Here is a 27,261-nt window from a genome sequence, read left to right on the forward strand (position 1 = left end):
TTTTAAAATTGGGAACCTAACAAATGATATAAATGAATGTAAGGTACATGGTTGTATTAATTAAGAGTTGTGAAATAAGCTAAAAACTGAGTTTCTATGGTTTATATTAAAAATGTATCATTTAAATATAACAAAATCTTGATTAAAAATTAGATCCTGTATTTACATTCCTGTATTAGATATATATTTGAGAGTTTAAAATGTTTCCTATATACACTACATAGGGGGCGAGTCCCATAATAGTTGGAGTGCCAACCGGGCAAACCCTGTTTTAATTGAAACAAAGTGAACTTAACAGGTGCATGATAGCGCTATCAAGACAATACATCACCCTCTAGTGGCGTTCTCTGTTGTCACAGGTCTGGAGTCTTTTCTTACAGTCAAGCTCTTGGATCTAAATGAGACACCACCTTTATATTGGCCATACCAGAAGGGGCAAGCTTTACTGGCCTCATTGCCCTCAAGGTACTTTCTGGGCATTGTGTGTGAAAAATGAGACAAGACTGTTAGTGACAGTGCCCCCTGTCATCCCAGGGTGGTACCACATATCATAGGTGAGACTGGAAGGCAATCCACTGGCGCGCATGCATGACAACTAACAATCAAAGGTTTGGGGTCATCCAGAAATTTTTATGGTTTTGGTTGGAATTGATACCTTTTTTATCAAGATACCATTAAACTGATTTAAAGCACCATTGATCTTTAGAAATGATGGTACCTTGTAACACAAATGAAAAGAATAACAGGTTTCAGTGGTGCTAATGCAATCAGAAAAGTTTCTCTAATGACTAATTAGCTTGTAATCATGGCGAATGAAGGATAAGCTAAGAGAGTTTACCATTCGAATACTGAAGGAATTGTCACTGAAAATGGGGCTTTGCAATCATATATGAATAATACATTAAAAATAAATAATTTCAAGTAAAAATAGCCATTATACACATTAGTAATGATTTGACTATGTTTTTAAATCAGTTTAATGGTATCTTGATAAAAAGGTATTATGTTCTATCCAAAACTTGAGAATTTCTATGTGACCCCCAACTTGACCATCAGTGTGTATTTTTTTTAACTCTGTAGCTTCCAAGTAAATTAGAACACAAAACATTTTATATTATCATTTATTCTATGTTTAGATGAAAAATAGCATTCTGAAAGAAAAACACATTGGGTGATTGTTGGTAAGATCAGCCTAACCCAACGTTATCCTTCATGGTATGTGGCATGCTAGTTCAGTGCTGTATTCAGGAATTGGTGTTCAAAACATATTTTTAGACTAAACAAACGTAAGGCTTTTTAACAAATGTTTTTTTTTCCCTTGCAGTCGTTACATAAACGTAATGAAAGTGGCATGAATCACTGTTTTTGGCAACACCTCCCTCCTCTGTACAATGTTGTGCCAACCGCCAGTTGGCTTAATCATCAAAACTCTGACTCGCTTTCTATAAATGGGCTCTAACGGGAATTTTTCAGATTTGTTTTCTTGCGTGATCAATCGGCCAAATGTTTTATGTTACCATGGCTCTTTAATGTTTAAATTTTGAGACTGATTTCTGTTGCACTTTCTTATTATGCAAGTTTATGTATGTATAGTGTGATGGACAGCCGGGACAACAATATACTGGAAGGACTGGGGGAGCAGATATGCACAGGACACTGCCAGCCTTGCAGCGCTAGATGGTAGCTTGTCTTGGTTTGCAGCAGCACCTCGGATTCCTGCAGGGCTCCATGGGATTTGAAGTTTGTCACAGACCTGCTGGGTTCTGTGGGGGGCTGCAGGGGAAGTTGCAGAGCCCTACTTAGGGTTTCCACCACACCTGGGAGTACTACAGATAAAGCTGATGAGACACCTGAAGTGCTCCCAGGTGCTGCATAAAAGGAATCGCCTCACTTCACTCAGGGAACCAGAGTCGGGAGGAAGAGGGCAAAGCTTGCCGGAGTTGAGGTGGTAGGAGAAAGAGAAAAGGAGAGAAGAAAAAAGAAAACGCATTGTGTGCTGTGCTGTGCTCACTGTAACTGTGCTGAGGGTGGTGGGAATGAAAGGAGGGTGTTTACCAAACCTAATTAAAAGGTGTTTGGGGAACTTGTAAGCCCCCTGGTGGACACAGGACATTGTAAGTATATATTTTATGCACTTTAAGCTTGCATTCAGTGAAAGTTCTATACAAGAGTTAATTTAATTGAATTTCCTTAAAGAATATGAGTATGCACTCTTTGTTTCTTCAGACTCTGTTCTAAAATAGTCTATATCTATACATACATCGGGGGTATCCCAGTGTACAAAGTGTAACTATTGGTGAAAGTGGCACAGTACAGGGAAAGAACCCAGCACAGCCCAATAAAATCCACACTGGGAATCAGAGCTCATCTCTACAGTTTAATATGGGAGGATGTGCAGTGCAGGTGTACTTTGTGCTCAAGCAAAAGTTTGTAGGAGAGCACAAGAAATTGGCTGAGTCCAAGAAAGTCTGCCAGATGGTCATAACTTTTGTTGTCTTGTAATGGACAATGTGAGAAGTGATTTGAGACCATGTTGCTATTTCAGTGGTGAGCATTGGAAAGACCGGCAGGAGGCCATCACCTTTCAGCACAATAGATGTTAGCACATGGTCCATTTTAGACATGACGCCCAGATTCTGAGAGCCCCTGACTTTCAAGAGATGCTTAAGGTTCAGAGTTGCAAAGACTCCAGGGACAACTAAGAGGAGTTCTTGTGTCTATATATAACTGAAAAAATCAACTCTAACCCTGGGTAAAATGGAAGATGATAGGAAGGAGAGTATGGCCCAAAGCTCACTTGTGAGGGATATAGAGGCAATAGTTGACATAGATGGTGTGGAGGAGATGGGAAGAGAGAGAGAGACAATAACGGGAGTTCAAGGGGAAAATTACTTGGTGTAATACTGGATGATGCTCCACATAAAGAACATACACCAGTGAAGCAACATTTTCTTTTTTTGTACTTGGTCCACTTTGTGCACTGTACGCATTTGCAATTTGTAAACATATTAAATCTTAATATCAGGAAGTGATTGCCAAGAGCCATATTTAATGCAGAAGGGGGATATATCTGAAATAGTACACCCAAAGAGAGGTTATGAAGTCATGTATTAGAGTTTAGCCTACTTTATTCCACCTGGTCACCAAAGGCCAAACAGATGAGCCAAACCAACATCCTGGAAACTAACAGTACTGTAAGTAAGAATCAGGAACACCGGCTTATTTAATAAAGATGTGTTTAATTTTGTTCTCTAGTTGAGGACTTTCAAAATAAAGTGAGAAGCTTACCACTGTGTCACCTTTGTCTTGTTTATTTTGCAGCGAGTGTTCCACCGTCACATCCTTGCTCATCTGATCTTGCTATTATTATGTATACCAGTGGTTCTACTGGCATTCCTAAAGGAGTGATGATTGCGCATAGTAATCTTGTAGCAGGAATGGCTGGTCAGTGTGAAAGGATACCAAACCTAGGGTAAGGACCTACTCTTTTTTTTATACTTTTATTAATTTCCAAGGGGAAATTGTCTTTTCTCATGACCTTTTGTGGTTATAGCATAGTGTCAGCTATTATAAGCACCATTGGAGCAATTTTCAGGTTAAGGGCCTTGCTTAAGGGCCCAACAAAGTAGGATCCATGCGTGAAGGAAAAAGTCTGTATATTTAACTAGTTGTCCCCCTCAGCTCCGCCCGTGTAGTAGTGAAACAGGAGAATCTTTAAAAATCGATAAAAAAGGTAATAATTTGTGTTGAGAAGAATTTATATTGATAGCTTTTGTATCAGAGGGCCTCTTGATATACAATATTTTTGGTTTTCCTATCGGGTGAGAATGTAGCTGTGATCTCTTTGCCAGAAATGTAAAAAGTTGGCAAGGTATCTCTGGCCAAGCTGAAGGTAGGTATGCTCCAACCTCAAACGCTGCCACTGTATCTGATTGAATTCAGCTCTGATGGGAGAGTATCCCCCACATGGGGAGAAGAGCATGTGGCTGTGATATCTCTGTCAATGTGCAGGTACACACGTAGCTGTGATCTCTCTCTCAAAAACATCAAACGTTACTCTTTAACAATCTCTAGGTAACATCTGCTGAGCAAACAGGTATCTCTAGCTAAGTAGAGGCAAAGTATGTTGCAACACGTGGAGAGAGTTAGAGCGACTCGAGCGACTCGAATGGAGGCTGGCGCATGAGTGAGGATGGCTCCACCTGGCTCTCTACTTCTGAGGTGCTGCCTCCCCCTTCTCTCGGTCTGCAGCCTGTCTCTCGTATTTGCGTGAATAAATCGGTGCCGCAACTGAACTATGATACTTAGCGTCATGAGAGAAGTTTCAAAATCAATCGGAATGTTCAAGCAAATTTATAAAAAAAAAAAGCCAGATCTAAATCCGTTAAGTAGTTCTTTAGTGAAAAGCAAAAAGACATATAGACGTTGGATTTTATATACAGTGCATCTGGAAAGTATTCACAGTGCGTCACTTTTTCCACATTTTGTTATGTTACAGCCTTATTCCAAAATTGATTAAATTCATTTTTTTCCTCAGAATTCTACTCACAACACCCCATAATGACAATGTGAAAAAAGTTTACTTGAGGTTTTTGCAAATTTATTAAAAATAAAAAAAAATTGAGAAATCAAATTTACATAAGTATTCACAGCCTTTGCCATGAAGCTCAAAATTGAGCTCAGGTGCATCCTGTTTTCCCTGATCATCCTTGAGATGTTTCTGCAGCTTAATTGGAGTCCACCTGTAGTAAATTCAGTTGATTGGACATGATTTGGAAAGGCGCACATCTGTCTATATAAGGTCCCACAGTTGACAGTTCATGTCAAAGCACAAACCAAGCATGAAGTCAAAGGAATTGTCTGTAGACCTCCGAGACAGGATTGTCTCGAGGCACAAATCTGGGGAAGGTTAAAGAAAAAATTCTGCTGCTTTGAAGGTCCCAATGAGCACAGTGGCCTCCATCATCCATAACTGGAAGAAGTTTGAAACCACCAGGACTCTTCCTAGAGCTGGACAGCCATCTAAATTGAGAGATTGGGGGAGAAGGGCCTAAGTCAGGGAGGTGACCAAGAACCTGATGGTCACTCTGTCAGAGCTCCAGAGGTCCTCTGTGGAGAGAGGAGAACCTTTCAGAAGGAGAACCATCTCTGCAGCAATCCACCAATCAGGCCCGTATGGTAGAGTGGCCAGACGGAAGCCACTCCTTAGTAAAAGGCACATGGCAGCCCGTCTGGAGTTTGCCAAAAGGCACCTGAAGGACTCTCAGACCATGAGAAACAAAATTCTGTGGTCTGATTAGACAAAGATTGAACTCTTTGGTGTGAATGCCAGGCGTCACGTTTGGCGGAAACCAAGCACCACTCATCACCAGGCCAATACCGTCCCTACAGTGAAGCATGGTGGTGGCAGCATCAAGCTGTGGGGATTTTTTCAGTGGCAGGAACTGGGAGACTAGTCAGGATAAAGGGAAAGATGACTGCAGCAATGCACAGAGACATCCTGGATGAAAACCTGCTCCAGAGCACTCTTGACCTCAGACTGGGGCGACGGTTCATCTTTCAGCAGGACAACGACCCTAAGCACACAACCAAGATATCAAAGGAGTGGCTTCAGTCCTTGAGTGGCCCAGCCAGAGCCCAGACTTGAATCCGATTAAACATCTCTGGAGAGATCTTAAAACGGCTGTGCACCGACGCTTCCCACCCAACCTGATGGAGCTTGAGAGGTGCTGCAAAGAGGAATGGGCGAAACTGGCCAAGGATAGGTATGCCAAGCTTGTGGAATCATATTCAAAAAGACTTGAGGCTGTAATTGCTGCCAAAGGTGCATCGACAAAGTTTTGAGCAAAGGCTGTGAATACTTATGTACATGTGATTTCACATTTTTTTATTTTTAATAAAACTTTTTTCACGTTGTCATTATGGGGTGTTGTGTATAGAATTTTGAGGAAAAAAATTAACTTAATCCATTCTGGAATAAGGCTGTAACATGACAAAATGTGGAAAAAGTGATGTGCTGTGAATTCTTTCCGGATGCACTGTATATAGAGAAGGACTTATTATTATGCAATGAAAAATCATACATGAACTTTACAACACATTGAGCACTTGATATTTTTTGCTTACATCTCCAGAGCGTTCCCTATCAACACCACCATAATAATCTTTTAAGTCCAGACACTATATGGAGAAGGCTATTTCCCACATTTCACTATTAATACTATTGAACTGAATAGTGAAGGATTATAGATTTGGTTATGGATTGCATTTTCATCTGTTGCTTAAACAAGTTCCCCAAGTTTACTCAATTTTTTTTTTGTTCTGTCTTGGCCTGTATATGGCTCTGTTTATTACATAATTGCTTGCTGTGTGTTCCATTCAGGGAGTATTTAAACCTTGGCAAAATTATTTACATTACTAACAACAATAATGGCTATGGTTATAGTTTTAGTCTCCATAAGCCGTCTCCATAAGCTTCTTTAATCTTACAGTATGTGACTTCTAGCTGTGCGATATGTCACTGATCTTGTTGCTAGACCATGCCAATTTAGGAAACTGGTAAATCGCTGCCAATGTCACATTTACTGAGTGCCGACCATCTACTGCATTTGTACATAATGTGCTACCCGACAGAGATGGTTCTGTATGAAAGGTTAACAGGCATAGCGAGATCAGCCATAGCCTCAGCCCTTTATTCTTTTTTCCATTCTGTTTTTAGTATGTTAAATATGAGACATCAGAAAGACAACCTTGTATTCAGTTTGTGGGGTTCAAAACACACATGTTTCTTATTCCTCATCACTACAGTCTCTGCATTATACTTCTGGATGAGCATTCATTGGTGTGCAACCGAGTCCACACCTACAGCTAATTATGTTTGATTTTATCAGAAAGAGTAACTGACTAGTAGGTCTGAGTCGCCGGCTATGACACAGTAGGTGATCAGATCCGACTCCCTACAATTATGTAAATTAATATTACGACTGAAAATTGCTGGAAAAGCCGCCTAATGTAACATAGCCTTTAGTGCTTCCTATTGTATAAATTACTCAGTACACATTGGACCAAAACTGAAGTTTGTGATTTAAGTGAGGAATACCATTAGGGAAAAGTGTAGTATTCACAGAGATTGTTTTTAGATTAATTCTTGTTGTCTTTCAATCAAAAAACACATTTGAAAGCTACCTGGAATACTTCTTGAACAAGTGCTGGTACAATAAAGGGTATGTCAACCCTAACCATCACAAGACAACTACACAACTCGTCTTGCATGTAGCAGATCATTATACTAATTGTGAAAAAATGTTGCTTAAAGAATCTCAAAAATAGTGGTATTTTAATTATTAGAAAACCAAAAAAACGCTGCAGATTGTCTCAGTGTAAGAACAATTTAAAGTAGAAATGATAGCCAGAGACACTAGGAATTGGCTGCTTCAGTACAAAACAGACCAGTGGGACAAATAAGAATTGAAATGCACTCAGAGAGATATCCCACATAAAAAAAACTTTTACAGAAAGTACCAGAAATACTGTATATTACCTTAAGAAGTCCAAGTGAAATCAGTAAGAGAAGAGTATGAACTGAATTCTCAATGTAGTAGTGCTTGTGCTTTTATGAATAGACTGTAGAAAGCTGCAGCAGCATTTATCGTTTGTTCAGATGTGTATATGATTATATTTTTCATAATGTGTAGTCTGAAAATGAAACTGCAATACATGTGTTAATTTTTTTTTCTGGTTTGGCTTGAGTCAGATGCAGTATTATGGCTTTGCTTGATTCTGTGGTTATCAGACAATTGCCTGTACCCTTCTTGCTGAGCCTCCTATTCTTTAAACTCAGTGAGTGAAATGTAAAGCTGTGCACGTGCCCTTCCCCAGATGGATTTGCCTCTATAATGACTATAATTGTCCAATTATCATAGCCATTGGGTTTGATGTTTTAACAGTTGCTTGATTGAGCCAAAAAAAAATACTGTATATCACCAGCCCATATCACTTAAGTTTTAAATTAAATCATTCAGATTTTTAATTATTTATTTATTTTTGATCTGTGGGTTTAACTACACTGGACATTAACTTTTCTTAAAAATTTTTGATTAGGATAGACGACTTCAAGCTGAACACAAATATAATTTTAGCTTGACTGCATCATGTAGGGATTTGGAGAAGCACAAAATGAAATGGAATGTATAGTGCTTATTGTTGCTGACTCAATGCATTTGTTCAACTGAGCTAAAAATATTTTGCTGCTGATTTTCATTTACACTCCACATCTGATGCTTCTCGTTTCAGTGTCCAATAATACTCTGTCAGCAATGATGGACTCCACATACTCTTATAACTTTTACATCATTGCAATGTCCTAGAGAAACCTTTCGCCATGTTTGTCACTGACTGCAGCAGGTTATTAAGGATGGAAGCAGAAGATGAATTGTCAGGGATGTGTCACAGTTAATAGTTTTGTATGCCTGAAGCATGTTGTCAGCCAGCTGGATCTAGCTTGGTTCTCTATAGTTGCCAGAAAAATTCTCAAAAACATTGTTGTGATTTCCACCGGCTCCACTAGCAAATCTTTGAACCACTTAACATTGATGAAGTATCTGATTTGTAGAGCAACAAAATTGCCTTCCTTAGTCTTGGCATCAGTTATTCATGGAAACATCTACCTCCAGCATCAAAATCCTTCACCTGCCTTGTTCATTGCTTTAACAAAGTTTTTCAACAGTCAAAGTTTACATGAAGAGGAGGCAAATGTTGTTGGGTCAACAAGTCATTTATGTGCCACACTTTCCTGCCCTAGAAAAAATTCTTATAGAGCCGACAGATTTTTTTAATATAATGAAATTGTTTAGCATGCAAAAAACTTGGTAAATCTGAGCTGCATTCCTAGTAGCAGTGACACTACTTTTATATCACCACAGATATTCCATTTGTAGTAGTTTTACTGAACATGTATACTTATTATATAACAGGAAATCTCATGAGAAATCATAGAGGCGATTACATTAAACAGGATGTAACTGGAAACCTCTCAGATGAGTTTTGTGATCAGCAGGCCAAAATGCATAAAATACACCCAAAAACTGTTTAAAATTGTCCCGTGAAGCCTGTGCATGTGACTACCACAGATAAATTTTCAAAATATGGTCATTGTGTTTCTTATTTTTTTCAGACCAGGAGACACATACATTGGTTATTTGCCATTGGCTCATGTTCTTGAACTGTCAGCGGAGTTGTCTTGTCTTTCAAATGGCTGTAGGATTGGCTATTCATCCCCATTAACACTGTCAGACAAGGTAAAATTAAAGACAACTTCAAGTGCAAAATGTTTTTGGTGTGTCATTGAATTTTGGATGGTTATGGAACTAAAGATGTGAACTTGATGTTGCTAGTGGTACTTTCTGATTATAAATATGTTGTTCTATGTGAAATTTGCAAGTTCCTTGCTCACATGGGTCAGAAAAAATCAAATGTTGACAAAAAACATTCTATTGGCCTGGTATATCTCTTCACCTTGTACCCTGTACCCTGTCCATAGTTATTTCCTGTCTTGACTGTGTTACCCCCAGGATGTGTTTACAGTTCCTTGTCACCAGGCATTAGAAAAAAGTTTAGAAAATGGATAGCTGGGATTTGAGATGAACTGAGGCCCTGCTGCCATCCTAAACATTTTAGTTTAATTAAGATATACCTTTTTAGCAAGCAACTTAGCTGTGTTTTAATTTAAGTCATTTGTTTAACTTTATTTGAAAGCATGTTTAAGTAAAATGCCCTGAAAAAAGTATTTATTCTGATTTTCTCTGTTGCTGCAAAGTTTTGGCCCTGAATGTTTTCACGTCCCCAATCAAAAGATAAAGGGCACCTAAAAGAACAAACAACATGTTTTTAAACATATTTAGTGTTGTAGCAGTGCTGCAATGAGTATAACTCCATTTCCCAGCAGCCCAAGGGGGATTACCCACATAAGAGGTCTGAAACAGAAGTAGGGGCTGCTGGGGAGGAAAGGGACACCTGGAATAGAAACTAGTGATCTGTGTTTTTGTGTATTCTGTCCAACATGTTGTCTAAAAAGTCAATTGTGCCCTGGATCATTTCCTGTTAGGATGGATGGACTGTCTCGTGCCTGCCTCTCGTGTGTGTAGTGGTGGATTAATTGTCATGTGTCTTCAAAAGGAGCAGTCCTGCAAATCTCACTCCTCACCACTCAGGACTACCAGTTAGGACTGTTTCACTCATTTTCTATGAAAAATGAAAGCTGTTCTTGGGATTTTCATCTTCACATCATACCATTTCACCTGCTTTTGCTTGTTATGTTATAACTGTATCGCCACAGGGGAAATGGGAGGTTTGTCTGATTGTTGTTGTTTTGTATTGGGTTTTCATTTAATATGTTATATTTTTATTCATTTGTTGGTTCTGTGTCTCTGCTTGTGAGTGTGTGAGGGTCGGGCCAAGGCTGGGTGCGTCCCTGGAATCTCCAGCAAAAAAATAAAATAAATAAATACATCGTAAATCACAGTCTCTTCGATGTGACCACTACAATGTATTTTAAGAACAAAGTGATCTAATATCAACTAACTGCAAGTGTAACTGTTCCCTGCAGGGCTAGATCCCTAGAAAAGGATCGCAAATCAAAAATAACATCATATTTATAATCACTGACTTTGAAATAGTCTAAAATAATATCTCGCATGTTTATGTTTCAAATTTGTCATTTTTTAATAACCTTCTGGGAGTGGCTTATAGAGGGAAAAACCACTGGCAAGAATCAAATATCAAAAGATATATTCATGATCAGCAACCTCAAAATAGCATAAAACCAACACCCCACAAGTCCGTATTACTGTTCCCCATTTTTCTTTAACATTTTATGAAAAGGAGTAACTTTGACCCCTGATATCCGTTTAGTGGGTGAACCCCTAGGGTCAGTTGACACAAATAACTTCAACACGCTCTGATCATTAATGCCGAAGACAACTATTGGTTTACTCTCCATAATAAGTTTAATTTTTTGCATGAATATGGTGCAGTAACGGACTAAAAATGAGGGTGTTGTTTTGTCTAGATGGCCAACAATAGGAGGAAACCCTAAAAAGCTTGACATCCTGCATTAACTAGACATCAAGAAGAGTCAAATGGTGAGGTTTTCTCTCACCGATGAGTCAGGAAGCACCAGATATAAAAAAAAAAACAGCTGAGGTGATTACAAAAGCATTCATAAGTACATTTTAGGAACACAAAAGTCACTTGGCAAGCACAAGCCTAGAAAATACTGTCTGAAAGGCAAATTGAACTCTAATACAGAACTTGATCAAATGAAACATTGATTTCGTTATCTTCATTTTAAAAGAACAAGTCATGAAAAAGTTCATCCTTTAACTAACCCTCAGAGGGACAACAAGTCTTGCTTAGAACCAACAGTCTTTGCTGTCTGGACCCCTTTTAACTGCAGTGCAGAAAGCCTGAAACCCACTAAGAAGCTCTAATTACATTGATGTTTACAATTTGTAAAGTGGGGTCCATACTAAGATTCAAACCTAAGTAGAAATAAGCCAGAGTAGGATAAATAAATGGTGCACAACCAGACCACAGCAAGTTTATTTTATTTTTTTGTATCTTTTATGTCTTCTAAAAATACTAAAGTTAGTGAAATGCATGTATTGTAAGTCATGGTTTGGTGCAATGTGTTCTTTTTATTGTTCAGAAAGACACAATTTAGGATGAGCATTAAGTTTGGTTTATTCACTTTAGTGGATAGTCCATTTCCGTATTATTAAATTCTTCCATGTTTTCACTTCACAGTCAGCAAAAATCAAAACAGGAACTCAAGGAGACTGCACTGTCCTAAAGCCAACTCTCATGGCTGCAGTACCGGTAGGTGAAATGTCTGCATGTTAGAAAATGTTTTCTCTTAATTTTTCAGACACTTTACTGTTAAAACCTTAGAATGTTGCTATACTCCTCTCCCATATGCATTTTGTGCAGAGGGGTTGTTTTCCTCCAGTGAAACACCAAGTTGGCGATGATGATGTTTGCATTGCCATGGGCAGTTTCCACATATGATTTATAAAGAATGATACACAAACACTTTAACACTGCTTTTGTAACAACAAACAGAAAACAAATCACTTTTCTCAGGTGTGTGTCTTTTACTCCTTCTGTTTTGAATGGCTCCCCTGCAACTGGCTGTGAAGCTGCTCATTTTTCTGTTGGTGGCTCATCCCCACTCTGATAAAACTTGTCAGAGTCATTACAATATATGTATATACCGTGCAGAAGTCCCAGGAACATGTGACAAATATTATAAAGTGGAAATATTTGATACATGTAGTTTCTGAAGATATTTGTGGTCAGTTTTTCTCATCCTCTTGGAGAACTTGACACAAAAGTCTGACTGTCTTATTTGCATCCCATACTGACTCAAAATGTTAATATTAGGACATCATAAGGGGCCGTAACATCTGTTGCTGGCTTCCTTTTCGCTGCACATCATTTTTTTATGATGTTGGCCATGTGTTTGGGAACATTATTATACTGCAGAATGACGTTGGGCCTGATCAGACACTGCCTGTACTTTTCACTAGTCAGGCAGCCATCGAGTTTGTCTGTCTATGGAAATGCAGCCCCAGACCTGCAGGGAACTTGCATTGTGCTTCGCTGTTTCCTGCAGACACTCATCAACGTAACTCCAGCCCTTTGGCAGAAAAACTAACTTCCATTAGAGTAGTAGTTAGCACTAAGATTGAGGTGGAGGGGATGAGATCAAGAGAGGGGACAAAAAAGGCTTGGTTTGAGATGGTGTTGGATGACAGGAAAAGAATGGGTTTCACCACAAAGGATTGCTAGGACCATGGAAAATGGAAGGAACAATTATTGGAAACAAGTTTGGATAAACCTGAGTTATGGTTGTTAAAGCTGGTAATAATAATACTGTTGAAAGGTTACAAGTTCTTATTAATGGCAAAAAGTTCTGACATTATTTCTTTGGATTACAGCTTTTAAATCCAAGAAAAATTTAAATTTCAAGGGGAATGTGTAGACTTTCAGTATACATTGTATGTGTGTATGTCAATCCATCATTTCCTAACTTACAAATCCTATCCTATGGAGCTTATCCCAGCTAGCATAGGGTGCAAAACAGGGTGCCAGTCCTTCACAGGGCAAACACATACATACACCCTAGCCACACACAAGGGCCAATTTCATATCGTCAGTTCACCTAACCTACATGCTTTTGGACTGTGGGAGGAAACCAGCGTGCCGCCAATGTGTGTATGTACTCATATGTTGTGATAAATAACCACCCAACCCATGACACAAAAAGAGGTTTGTGGTAGCCGTATACTTGGAAATGGATGGAAAATTAAAGAAAGAGGTTACTGAATAGTGGTCTTTACAGACAAGAGTCAAAAGCCGAATGGAAGTTTAGTACAGACAGGGTGAGTTTTAAAGGCGTAAGGAGGAAGTAACGTCTTCAGGGGTGGAACCAGAAGTGATTTTAAAGGGCCCAGGCAGAATTTCCCACATTTGGTCTGCGGGGAAATAAGATAAAAGGTCAATGCACTCTGCCACCCCCTGATTCGAACAGGAATTACCTTCTTTCGAGCCCTTTAGCTGCCTCCCATGCACACGTGTGTGACAGTGTATTAAACATATTTACTAGTGTATTCTACTCTGTTTTTAAAATTTTTCACAGTAAATATTTTCAGGTCTTCCACCAATATCTAATATTAAATAAATGGCACCTCAGTGAGCAAATGCACTAATACATGTGTTCCTTATGTTTATTTTATTTAAGCTATCAAACACCCACTGGCACTTAACAATAAAGTAATTGGCAATTATTTTTACACAGTGCCACTTGGCATTGATCACTTTATTCATTGGTAAATTAAATAAATGTGGTGTTTGCTCACACAAGTATCTCGATATATAATCTTCATTTGGATCTTGATCTTTGCCCGCGAATGAATTAGAAGAAGAAGCACTAGATGGCAATAGAGAGACAGCTAAAACATAGGCATTGTATTAAGAATCTCCTCCAGGCTTATACTACTGAAGACTGTAGTACTCCAGTCACACCTCAAAACACAGACATTCAAACTAAACAAATTGTTGTGCTTTAAATTAACTAAAGAGAACTTCTTTTAGATCTTGATCTTTGTTTGTCCGCGAATTCCACACATGCGTAGACCACCTTCCAGTTTAGTACGTTGTTGTTACCCACAGATGTCAACAATGTGCCGGAATAACGTGGTGGACAGTGTTACGCTGGTTAGCTCCTGAGGCCTGGTTAGAGAATGAGATTGCCGAAGATAAAAGGTACGTGCCTATGTAACATATGAATGAAAGAAAGACAGTGGGTAAAATGAATGACAACATAACAGCACGTTCTGGAAATTATTATTGTTGCGTTGTAGTGCTGCGCGTCTCACAGTTGTACCATGGCTTGCTCACATGTCAGTGAAGTGATCCCTATTTATGCTTTAAAGAGCCTGGATACCTATGTGTCCCCCTTTTATAACCATTGCTCCGTGTATATTGCCTTACTCTTTGGATTGCCACAAAGCAACCTGCGAGATTGGAGAAAGGTTGAGAAGAGATCGTGAGAGGAAACGACAGCGTCGTGAAAACGAGACGGACTGTGAACGAACAGAAGCAGAAGTGCTCCTACACCACCACTTAATTACGATTTGGACAGTCGAATCAATATCCAAGGGTTTTCTTTTGTAATTTTGTGTCCCTTATAAAAAATCATAATGCTGTACGACGAAGGGCCCAGTTCACGACTGGCAGTCGCATTTAAACAGGGAACCCTTCACAGACAACTTTAACACGCGCAACATAGTTGGGCGCACATGGCTAGTCCTTTTATAATGGATTTTATAGCTTCTAAATTGGCCTGGTGTAAGTAAAGGTATGTGTGCATATAAGCATGCCGTGCCACTGACTGTTTTCCTTCCAGGATTGCTTTCTGTCCTGTGCCTAATTCTGACTTCTAGAAACTCTTCAATGAAAAAATGTGAAATATAAACTGGCTTTCAAATGAAAGGCAAGATTGAAATAATTTGTTGTTGGACCACTGTGTTTTTGCAATAATAGAATAAAATGAACATAGCTAAAGTTTTCAAATGTTATTTACTATGTAGGAAATAATGGACAGAATTTACAATAATGTCATGAACAATGTTCAGGAGATGAGCTGTTTTCGGAGAAAAATCTTCAAATTCGCCTATAACTACAAACTGGAAAAAATCAAACATGGCCATGATACACCTCTCTGTAATAAGTAAGTAATCAGAAATATTTACTGTAATAACTAGCTGTACTTTATTTCTAAAATGATAACAAGAATTCAATGATTTTAATTAGGGAAATTTTGTGTGATTTTACATGTTGCTAACTTTTTATGTATAAGCAATGTTTTAGAAAATTGTTAACATAAATAAATTGCAAGTCATATCCAGTAATTTCGAGGCCTAGAAGAAGAATTTTATAGTAGAATTTTCTTTCAACGAGCTTAACAATGTGTGTTAAAATCAAATAAATTGTTAAAAGCTTTACCTTAATATGGTGATAGACGTGTATGTTCTCAATGAGGTGCACCCAGGATAGGTGCAGACAGTTAGTTTCTATTCTGGAATCAGCAGTTACAAACCGAAAAAGCCTGTCGTGACTGTGACCCCAGACTTTGCAGGTTTGAACTAATGCACCCCCAATATGCGTACTGTGCCAGGTTGTCTTTTTGATTCGTCATAAATGCTGGTCTTTAAACTGTGGGAGGAAGCCAGCTGAACAAGTAAGAAGAAGATACTTATACTTTGTAAAGGAGGCACTTAACCAAGAAGGTAATCATATCAGTTTCCAAAACACTCCAGAGATATTTTTACATCGGCTTTGAATACATTTTAAACAAATGCCACTCAGCTAACTGCTGTGATTTGCAGACATCTTTGTCACTTTTCTAGAACCGAGAAGCTTATGACTTTGAATGCTGTAGCATTGTTTTAACAATGGTAGAATCTTGATCGCCTGTGCGAACTAATAAGGACAAAATCAAGCTCAAGAAGCATTTCAATGCTCAGTCCTTTTCACATTTATTTAGTTGGCTGATACCTTTATCCAAGGCGACTTACAACATTTATGATAAAATTGGTTACTTTTCTTTTGGTGTTTCAATTGGTATAGAGGAAGGTCATGTGTCCTACTAATGGTTACACAGTGTCAGCAGATTTGAACCCACAACCTCAGGGTTTGAGGTCCAAAGCCTTCAACGATACACCACAATGTCTGCCTTCTTTCTTTAGCTATTGTTATATACAGACAGTTGACTTAGTTTAGTTGTGTTCACTAAACTGCAAAATAAAGTCAAGTTTATTTATAAATCACTTATATTAAAACACAGATATGTTTACCAAAGTGCTGTACAATTAAATAACAATAAGTAAAAGAACAAAATATAATAAAATAATATCCCCTAATTACTATCATCTTGTATGAAATACACTGGCTATCCAATGCATAAAATTCAAACCAGCCACCCTTTTAATTTGAATGAAAAGCCAGGGAGAAAAGGTGTGTTTTCAGCCTGTATTTAAGCATGCTCAAGTTAGGTGCATGTCTAATCTGCAGTGGCAAGTTGTTCCAAAGCCATGGAGCAGCCGTCACAAATGCACAATCAACCCTGTGCTTCAGCCTTGCCCGAGGTGTCAGCAGTAACAACTGGTCAGACGATCTCATAGACTGAGACGGGGCATATGGGTCAGGAGACTGGTAAGGAAGACCAGTGCCAAACCATTTGGAGACTTTTAAACAAGCAATAAAAGCTGAAAATCAAGTCTAAAGCTAACAGGCAGCCAACAAAGAGAGGCTAATTTGAGAGTAATATGAACTTGCTTGCGAGTTCTAGTTAAAAGCCTGGCAGCTGAATTTTGAAAGTGTTTTTCAGTTTTTTAGAGTTATATTAAGCATATTCCATATACTGTATACAAGTCAGTCTCCTTTTTAGGATTATTTATTTTTCACATATTTTGTTTTTTGGGTGATACAGGGAGCTGTTTCACTTCCTCCAGTTCCTGGATCCTTGGTTTAAATCCAGGCTTAGTGTGTTTGCACATTCTCCATATGTGCGTTCAACATTTGTCCCATTTCCTCCTGTGCCCTGTTAATTGGTGTTACTTACTTAACCTGGTGGGAGTGAATTTGCAAGTGTTGTGGGTGTGCCCTGTTATCGAATGACCACTTAACAGGTGTTTTGTTCCCCCCACTGTTGTTGATGCCATTGGGATGGGCTGTGTCTCTCCAATCTACTGTAACTGAGTAAACATGGTGTAGTAGAATGAAGAACAGCAAGCCTAAGGGAGAAATGTTAGGGTGCCAATCCAGTCGTTCTTATTTAATCAGATGAAGAAAACCAAACAAAACTAAGTGCTCAGCTGCATAAATAGAAGAAAAAGCTCTCTAAAATCAAACTGGAGCCGCCAGGCTTTGTTGAGGGTTTTTAGTCAGTCACCAGGTAGGAGCCCCTGCCTGAGGTGTGATCTTTACACAGAGTGGCTCCTCCTTCCTGCAGCCTCGGGATTTATATATGGGGGGCCAAAAGGGGCGGAGTCACATGCCACACTGGGCACCTGTGGGGGGAACAGCAGAGGGACACAGTTAGCACCGGTGCCCCCTTTTGACGCAGGGTGGTAGTACATACCTTATATGAGCCCACAGAGTGATCCACTGACGTGCATGTGTAACAATGGCTAGGAAGTGGAAGGATCTTTTTTTTTTATTGTTTGTAATGTTAACATGTTGTGGCATATTTAGCTTTCAGTTACAGAAGTAACACAGTTCTTTGTAACTTAAATGTAATGTTTGATCCACATTAGGGTTATTTTCAAAAAGGTGAAGTCCTTACTGGGCGGAAACATTCGGTTGATGCTCTCAGGTGGGGCACCGCTTTCTCCAACCACCCAACGCTTCATGAACATCTGCTTCTGCTGTCCAGTTGGACAAGGTTATGGGCTGACTGAAACGTGTGGAGCAGGGACAATCATGGAAAGTAAGTCATAAAACAAATACATCAAGCTGGTTTATGGTGGCATAAGGATGCTAAGGAAGGTTGAGACACAGGTAAGCGTTGTCGTCTGAATATTTTATGCATTTGATAAAATTAATATTGTAGCTGTGAATTTCTGTTTCTAAATTGTTTTTAAAACAACACTAACATTTTAGATTACTACATAGAAGTAGTAAACATAAAAAATATTTGCAATTCACAGTGTAATGATTTAAAAATTTCAGTGGGGCACAATTTAGAATTTTACGTAGTAGTTACGTTTCTATGGTTTGTTTGGATTTAGAGTATTTAATAAGTAGTTGCCATCATCTTTTGATTTTAAACCTACAGTGTTATTTATTCAGAAATGTTTAGTTTGTTCTTATAACTCAATTTTTTAGACAAGGATTCTCCAATTCAAACAAATTAATATTCTTCATGCCAAAAGTAATCTAAATATTGGAATTACCAGCATGGAACAGTATTGACATTCAGCACAAGCAAGGGAAAGGTCCCTGGCTTAAAATATAACATCATCACACATTGACCTTACTTCAGCTGAATAAAGTGCTCAAACCTCCACACAGGGTGATGTTTAATCTTACATTTAACATGTCATACAAATTTTTATACACATTCTATATACTTAAGGTCAGTCAGTCGTTGTCTAACTCGCTTAGTCATGAATAGGGTCAGCTAGCATAGGGAGCAAGGCAGGGAACACACCCTGGACAGGGTGCCAGTCCATCACTGATTGAACACACACACACACCAACCACACACTCTGGTCAATTTATTATCACCAATACATCTAACCGACATGTCTTTGGACTGAGGGAGGAATCCAGAGCACCCGAAGGAAACCCACACAGTCATAAGGAGAACATGCAAACTCCATACAAAGAGGACCCAGGAAATGAACCCTGGTCTCATTACTGCGAGAAAGCAGCACTACCACTGCATGACTGTGTTGCTCATATAATTAAAGATTTCTTAAAAATCAAGATAAATCAAGGGGCAGAGAAAATCCTAAATTACAAGCAAATATTAAACACAATCTTTCATTAGTTCTAAATTCATACTATTGCTTGATTTTGCAAGAAAAAACAATAGAAATTGTAGTCTCTCATACATATCAAACCTCATTCCTTAGTAATAAGTCTGTAGTTTATGTAAACTCTTTGTGAATGTTCTAATGCAACTAAAACTCAAAACAATAAAACAGTTATATATATTAGACAGGTGCAAAAGTTTGTGAACACACAGCTGATATTTCCTTTTCGTCATATAATGAGACATAAAGTGTCAACTTCATTTGGGCTATTTTGGGCTACTCTGTTAAGCTGTTCTGATTACTGTTATAAATGTCACATTGTTTATCAACAAACTTAAAATTAATTTTTGACTAAAAAACAAGTGTGTAACTATTACTATTGTAGAATTAATTTTGTTAGTATGTAATATGTTAAGTTATTTGTGTACTACCCATGCATTGTAGTACTAGTAATGGCTTTAAGAAATGGGTACATTTATTTTTTTGTCCAGATTGTTTTCTGATTAAAGTGGTTTGTAGTGGAAAATTCAACATTGCTAATGGTTTACATCCTGAACCCCCTGTGATTCCTACCGTCAATCCCCTAAAGATCTCTCTTGGAGTACTGAATACGACCCTGAAACGGATTCAGGAGACAGGGTTTTTTGCTTCCAGAACCAGATGTGGTTGCTCACGTGCATCCACAAGCCTTGATGATGGAAAAATTGTAATGATCATTAAATGATCACCACAAGTCAGTGCAAGCCAGCTGCGATCACGCTTACAAGATCATCTTAAAACAATCAGCAAATGGACAAGTTATTGCAGACCATTTTATTCAGAACTATGAAAGTCCTGGAAGAAAACCAGCTTTAAGTGCAATAAACAATGCTGCTCGCATCAAGTTCTGCAAAAAAACACAGATTGGGAAAAGGTGATGTTTACAGATGACGTGACCTTCACTCAGTTTAAGAATTATACTGGGCATGTGTGGAGACCAGCTGAGCAATGGTACAATGCAAAATATGTGGTGCCACCTGTCAAACAGTGTGAAAACACTATGGTTTGGGATGCCATCTCAGCATTCAGGTGTACAGGCCTCTGGCTAATGCCAACAAAACACTTAAATGGCAGGACCAATTTATTTGTAGGTGCTGAAGGACAAGCTCACACATTTTGCAATACATTGTACAATTTATTTTCAGCAGTATGGGACATCCTGTCAACACAAGCAAGACAGTAGCTTGCGTTGGCTAGGTATCAGTTGTTATATCCATGACCTGGAAATCTGACAGACATCAATCCAATTGAAAATGCATGGGGGACAATGAAGAAAGCCCATCCTGAAATTCAACCTTTTTGGAAGACCTGAAACACAAGATCATACAAGTTTAGAAGTCACAGATTATAGAAGACTACTGTCATCAACTCTGCCATTCCATGCCTGCTTGTACTCGATAATAAAGGATGACATACAAAATACTAAAAATGCTTGTAGTGGTGCCAACAGTTACTGCATTATTGTCAAATGTAACTTCATTCACTGATTTCACTGTGCAAAATTAAAGAATTACCATTTATTTTACTTTTATATTTTGCTTTTGAATACTTGCGTATATTTGCACCTGTGTGCTGTGTTCACAAACATTTGCACTTGACTGAAGTAGTAATTCACAGGGTGTAGTAACACAGTCAGTTCCAACTCTGCTTTAAGACAGACATAGGGTTTTTAAGTAATCAACAGAAGTTGAGACACCTGTGCAAATTGTTTGCTTTAACTTAGAAGGCTTAATTTACTGTAATTGCTGCAAAACATCTGTAAGTTGTAACCTATTAGTTGTTCCCTAAAGATGGCCCCTTTTAATATTCTGATATTTCCTTTCTTTCAGTTTATATATGTAAGGTGCTGAGTGTGCTAATATTAATATCTTAATGTACCCTTTTTGAATGTTTTAGGTTCAGATAATACAGTCGGTCGAGTAGGAGCGCCTCTTATGTGCAATGAAATATCTCTTCGAGACTGGCCTGAAGGTAAAAACAACATGGAATGCTTTTTGGTATTCCAGTTGAATTTTGTGCCATTTTACTTACTAATTTTACTGAGAAGAAAAAATAAAATATTGTGCACATTTTCAACATGAATAAAAAACAGATGGCCACTTATTCAAGTCATTTCATAATTTAATTTCAATAGGTGGATAGCGTAGTAATTAAGAAACAAAACAAGTGAAATGTTTCTCGTTCAGGCTGTCAGTACTGTAGTAGTGAAAGGAGTTTTAGCAGGCATGCTAATGCTGGACTGTAGGTGGAGCTAGCATGCCAACCTAAAGACTGTATACTGTATTTTCCCTTTCAGTCTGGCTACAGTTAGTTGCTAGTTTCCCAAAGATAATTATTTATCCATTCATTGTATTATCTTCTAAATACATTTGTCTCTGAAACTGACAAAAATAATTCGCACACATCATTGTTTATTTACTTTTTAACAAAAATCAGACTTTGATTCAACAGATTATTTAAAATAATAAAACAAATGTAAATAGCACGGGCAAAAATTATGGCACCCTTAACCTAATATTTTGTTGCACAGTTTTAGGGGCAATCACTGAAAACACGTGATTCCTGTAGCTCTCAGTGACACTTCTGCACCTGTCCACAGGTAGTTCTACCCAGTATTCCTGACCCAGCTGCTCCATCTGTGTTAGTTTTGAAGGGGGCCATCTCCAAACTTCATGTTTCAGTTCTTTGCATAGATGTTTGACAGGATTCAAATCAGGGCTCATGGAAGGCCACTTGAGAATAGTCCAATGTTCTGTTCTTAGCCATTTTTGAGTGGTTATAGTTGTGTGTTTTGAGTGATTACCCTCAACAAAGACAGAGCTTTCTGTCACTGGACAGTACGTTTCACTCCAGAACATGGTAGTCCTGAGATTTCATTGTTCCCTGCACAGACTCAAGGCACCCTATGCCAGATGTGACAAAGCAGCCATAAAATATAACCAAGCTTCTTCCATGTTTCACAGTGGGTATGGTGTTCTTTACTTTGAAAGCTTCATTTTTTTATTTGTGGACACTGAACTGATGTGACTTGCCAAAAAGCTCCAATTTTGTCTCATCTATCCATAAGACATTCCCCCGGAAGTGTCTTGTCAGCATACATTTTAGCAAATTCCAGTCTGTTCAATTCTTTCAACAGTGGTCTTCTTCCACTGATCCCACTGTTTCTCAAAAAGCAATAATGTGAACAGACACTGATGGACCTTGACCTTGGAGTTCAGCTGGTATCTCTTTGGAAATTCTCTGGCTTTGTCTCTACTAATCGTTCTGTCCTTCTGCCCTTTCTGGGGTTGATTTTTCCTCTTGTGGCTTCATCCAGGGAGGTTGGCTACAGCTCCATGGACCTTTAACTTCTTCTTAATATTCGAAACTGTTGCTGCATGAACATCATCCTGCTTGGAGATGGCTTTTCAGCCTTTTCCTTTAACGTACTTGTCTGTAATTTTCTTTCTGATCTCCTCAGACAACTCTCTGCTATGCATTCTCTTGTCCGTGTTCAGTTTGGGACACACAATGATACTGATTAACAGAGTGACTACTTTTTTCCATTTAACACGCTGAATAGCTGATTGTGGTATTGGAGACATCTGTGATACTAATCAAAGAATGCATCTAGTTTGAAGAAGAATTCTAACTATGATCTTTTCTTTGTTGAGGCCATTTTAAAATATCTTTGTAGAATAAGCAATACTTGATCTCATTTTATGCTTGCTATGCTTTACTCGATGATAATATCAAAAGCATGCAGGTATACATGGGGACAACTGCTTTTCATTTCATCACTTTTCAGGAAGCATACTCCACTTTTTCAATGAGCTATAAGGGCACCAACAAATTTGTCCATGTCTTTAAATATTGTATCATTCGTCCTTGTATATGGAGACAGATGTTTCTGATTCCTGATTACTTGTACTTGTTCTTCATAATGAAGTTCTTTAATCAACAGGTTCATTGGAGCTGCAAAATTAATTTATATGTATTTATGGGTTTATGGTTCTTGAAATTTAAATATATGCATGACTTACACCTTTTGTAAAAATACAAAGCACATCTGTTTTCTTCTACATACTAGAAATACTCAAATGATATTTAAAAAACCTACATGTTTACCACTGATTTTGATACTTGATACTTATAGCAGAGCAAAGTAAGGGAGAATGTGTACTTGGTTATAACTGCATCAGAGTTGTGAAAATAATTCCGTGATGGTACTGCCATCCTGAATACCAGTCAACCAAGACATACAAAGCTGTTATAGAAAGTATTTGCCCCTTCTTGATTTCCTCTATTACTACCAATTTTTGTCAGTAAATGTTTTCAGGTCTTGAATGTACAAATAATGTATTTTAAGCTTATTTACAGTGGAGGAAATAATTATTTGACCCCTCACTGATTTTGTAAGTTTGTCCAATGACAAAGAAATGAAAAGTCTCAGAACAGTATCATTTCAATGGTAGGTTTATTTCAACAGTGGCAGATTGCACATCAAAAGGAAAATCGAAAAAATAACTTTAAATAAAAGATAGAAATTGATTTGCATTTCATTGAGGGAAATAAGTTTTTGAACCCCTACCAACCATTAAGAGTTCTGGCTCCCACAGAGTGGTTAGACACTTCTACTCAATTAGTCACCCTCATTAAGGACACCTGTCTTAACTAGTCACCTGTATAAAAGACACCTGTCCACAGAATCAATCAATCAAGCAGACTCCACACTCTACAACATGGGAAAGACCAAAGAGCTGTCCAAGGATGTCAGAGACAAAATTGTAGACCTGCACAAGGCTGGAATGGGCTACAAAACCATTAGCAAGAAGCTGGGAGAGAAGGTGACAACTGTTGGTGCGATTGTTCGAAAATGGAAGGAGCACAAAATGACCATCAATCGACCTCGCTCTGGGGCTCCACGCAAGATCTCACCTCGTGGGGTGTCAATGGTTCTGAGAAAGGTGAAAAAGAATCCTAGAACTACACGGGAGGAGTTAGTTAATGACCTCAAATTAGCAGGGACCACAGTCACCAAGAAAACCATTGGAAACACATTACACCGCAATGGATTAAAATCCTGCAGGGCTCGCAAGGTCCCCCTGCTCAAGAAGGCACATGTGCAGGCCCGTCTGAAGTTTGCCAATGAAGACCTGAATGATTCAGAGAGTGACTGGGAGAAGGTGCTGTGGTCTGATGAGACCAAAATAGAGCTCTTTGGCATTAACTCAACTCGCTGTGTTTGGAGGAAGAAAAATGCTGCCTATGACCCCCAAAACACCGTCCCCACCGTCAAGCATGGGGGTGGAAACATTTTGCTTTGGGGATGTTTTTCTGCTAAGGGCACAGGACAACTTAATCGCATTAAGTTCAAAAACTTATTTCCCTCAATGAAATGCAAATCAATTTCTATCTTTTATTTAAAGTTATTTTTTCGATTTTCCTTTTGATGTGCAATCTGCCACTGTTGAAATAAACCTACCATTGAAATGATACTGTTCTGAGACTTTTCATTTCTTTGTCATTGGACAAACTTACAAAATCAGTGAGGGGTCAAATAATTATTTCCTCCACTGTAGTTGATGTAGTGAAAGGTAACCAACACCAACTGGCTCTGTCAGTAATTACAACTGAGTTATACCATGCTAATCAAGAGGATAACTCGAGTTATCTGATTGCTCACAGTCATCACTGCTCTGTATAAACTAAAGTTAGGATAAACTGAAATTTCTGAAGAGATGTTCATATCTGTTAGTCTGGAAAGAGCCACAAAGCCATTCCTATGTCCCTGGAACTCCACCAAATCACGATTGAGAGCCATAATCACCAAACAAAACACAGGAATGATTCTTCCAAGGAGAGTCCAGTCTGCCAAAAGCTCTGCAAGATCCTAGTTCAAGATCTTCCCGGGAGACACAAAGAATCCTAAAAAAACATACAGAGAACTACAAGCCTCTCCTGCCTACACACAGGATATTGTTTATCACATCACAATCAGAAAAATCCTGGATGAAATTGGACTTAATTGGACAATTTCCCAGGGAACACCTTGATGATCTGAAACCTTTTGGGACAATGTTGTTTTGAAAGATGAGTTTTTCTGGACTACATGGGTCCCATTAGTACTGGTGTAAAGCAAACACAGCATTTCACAGTAAGAACATCATATGGTGATGATGTGGGGATTCTTTGCTGCCTCAGGACTTGGATGAATTGCCATAACTGAAGGAAACATGAAATCTATTCAGTATCACAAACTTCTAAAGACCATACAACACAATAATAAGTCCACATCACAGTGGCTGAAGAGAAACAAGATTAAAACTTTGGACTGGTATAGTTTAAAGTCCAGAATTTAAACCCAATAGAGATTATGCCGTAGGACTTGCAGCTTATACTTCAAACCTGAATTAAAGTACTGATATTGAATTACAGGAAGTGTTTAGTTGCAGTTATTGCAACTTGGATGGCTCCAACAATAATTAAGTGTAATACAGTGGCAGTTGGCATTGGATATCTTTGTTCATTCAATAAATTACTTAAAAATGTTAATTGTTCATTTAGGAGACTTATCTAATATTAGATTTTGTTTGAAGGTATAAAAACATTCAGCGTCAAATCATTTTCAATAACAGGGCACTGTACTTACCCAGGAACACACACTAAATAACTGTTGTGTATAATTTAATTGACAGTGCTCTCAGTCTAACACAGGTGTTTAAAAATGATACCATAGATGTTACCTCAAACCACTGAAGACCTTCTGTTCAGAGATTATAAAGTATGAAATGGAAGAAATTCAAAACTGATGCTTATTAGACTCCTTGCAATTAATTTTGACCTTCTCAAATGGGGACCATGACCTTAGGTTGGCTCACTGACTTGGGAGAGAGTGTTGCATGTGAGTTGGTTCTGAGCCCAGGTGAGCGGAGTGAGGTGAGTCAGACATTAGATTGTCTGCCAACATATGCCTCAATTACAGAAAAATGACTATAATGGTAAAAAGAGCACTGCATAGTTAAAGCACAGCCTCATAACAACTGTTTTATATGCATTCCACCAGTTCTCGAACACAATCTCCTCTTGGCTGTCCAAGCTCATAGATCTTTTCTTTGAAATTCAAAGTTGAAGTATATAAGGGGTAGAAAAGCGAACCATAATAGCTGTGACATTAGACCCAGTTAACCCAGTTAGCACATGTAGCAATAGCTTACATTTATGTGCATGACCTTACTTCTAAATAGTAGTGATCTATTATAATATGAACAGGAAACAATTTCCTGGATGGGATGAGATGTAGGCAAGGTTGGATGTTATATGTCACCATATAAAAACAGGTGTTGTCTGACAGACAAGGGATGAGGCAGGGGCAGAAGCCAGACTGTTACTATAAGACCTACCCCTTCATTCTGGTAGAGCAGGGGACAGCATTTATCTTGAATGTTGATGAATAAATAAGCAAAATCATTACTAGTGCATTGAATAAATGAAGAATATCAAATAGCAACACACATCTAATGTCATACCTTCCTTATATAACAGCACTCAGACGTTCAAACCCATATACACAGCGAGGCAATAACAATGAACACAACATTGCCTCAATGTTTTTATATTTAAAATGAATAGAAATGAAACCTTAATTTAATTTGTTTTTAAGGTATTATAACCAATAATATTTAGGAGGTGGCACTTAATCAGATCACATCAAGACCATTGTTTCTGTATGAAGCTTTCTCCAAAGGGGTAATCCTTATCCTAAATTTTTTAGGTGGCTACACTGAAAAGGACAAACCAAATCCACGAGGGGAAATTTTGATTGGTGGACCAAATGTAACAATGGGCTATTATAAAAATGAAGAAGCCAACAAAGATTATTTTGTTGATGAACGTGGACAGAGATGGTTCTGCACAGGAGACATTGGAGAATTCCACCCAGATGGCTGCCTTCAGATTGTTGGTCAGTAGTCATGGTATCTTCTCTACAATGTAATTTAACTAGCAGTATTTCAAAATCTAATTTGTTAAAATTCTTTTTTTTTTTTTTTTGCTTTGCTTTGAAAATGACTGAAATTACATTATTTTCTCTATTATCTTTTTCTGTTCAGCTTAAACTACAAAACTTTGCCTATACAAATAA

At 38.2% G+C, this 27,261-nt stretch overlaps 1 protein-coding gene across 1 annotated transcript in view; it reads left to right on the forward strand.

Moving 5' to 3' along the window:
* LOC120537125 (long-chain-fatty-acid--CoA ligase 4-like) overlaps positions 1-27,261 on the forward strand; it is a 79,580-nt gene that overhangs the window by 46,083 nt on the left and 6,236 nt on the right. Inside the window, exons 6-12 of the mRNA XM_039765803.1 lie at positions 3,322-3,472; positions 9,173-9,296; positions 11,803-11,874; positions 15,150-15,289; positions 17,877-18,049; positions 21,036-21,110; positions 26,893-27,081. Of these exons, the coding sequence (XP_039621737.1) occupies positions 3,322-3,472; positions 9,173-9,296; positions 11,803-11,874; positions 15,150-15,289; positions 17,877-18,049; positions 21,036-21,110; positions 26,893-27,081 (924 nt within the window). The remainder of the gene's footprint in view (positions 1-3,321; positions 3,473-9,172; positions 9,297-11,802; positions 11,875-15,149; positions 15,290-17,876; positions 18,050-21,035; positions 21,111-26,892; positions 27,082-27,261) is intronic.

This window comes from Polypterus senegalus, chromosome 10 (assembly GCF_016835505.1).
Source record: "Polypterus senegalus isolate Bchr_013 chromosome 10, ASM1683550v1, whole genome shotgun sequence".
Taxonomy (NCBI): Eukaryota; Metazoa; Chordata; class Cladistia; order Polypteriformes; family Polypteridae; genus Polypterus; species Polypterus senegalus.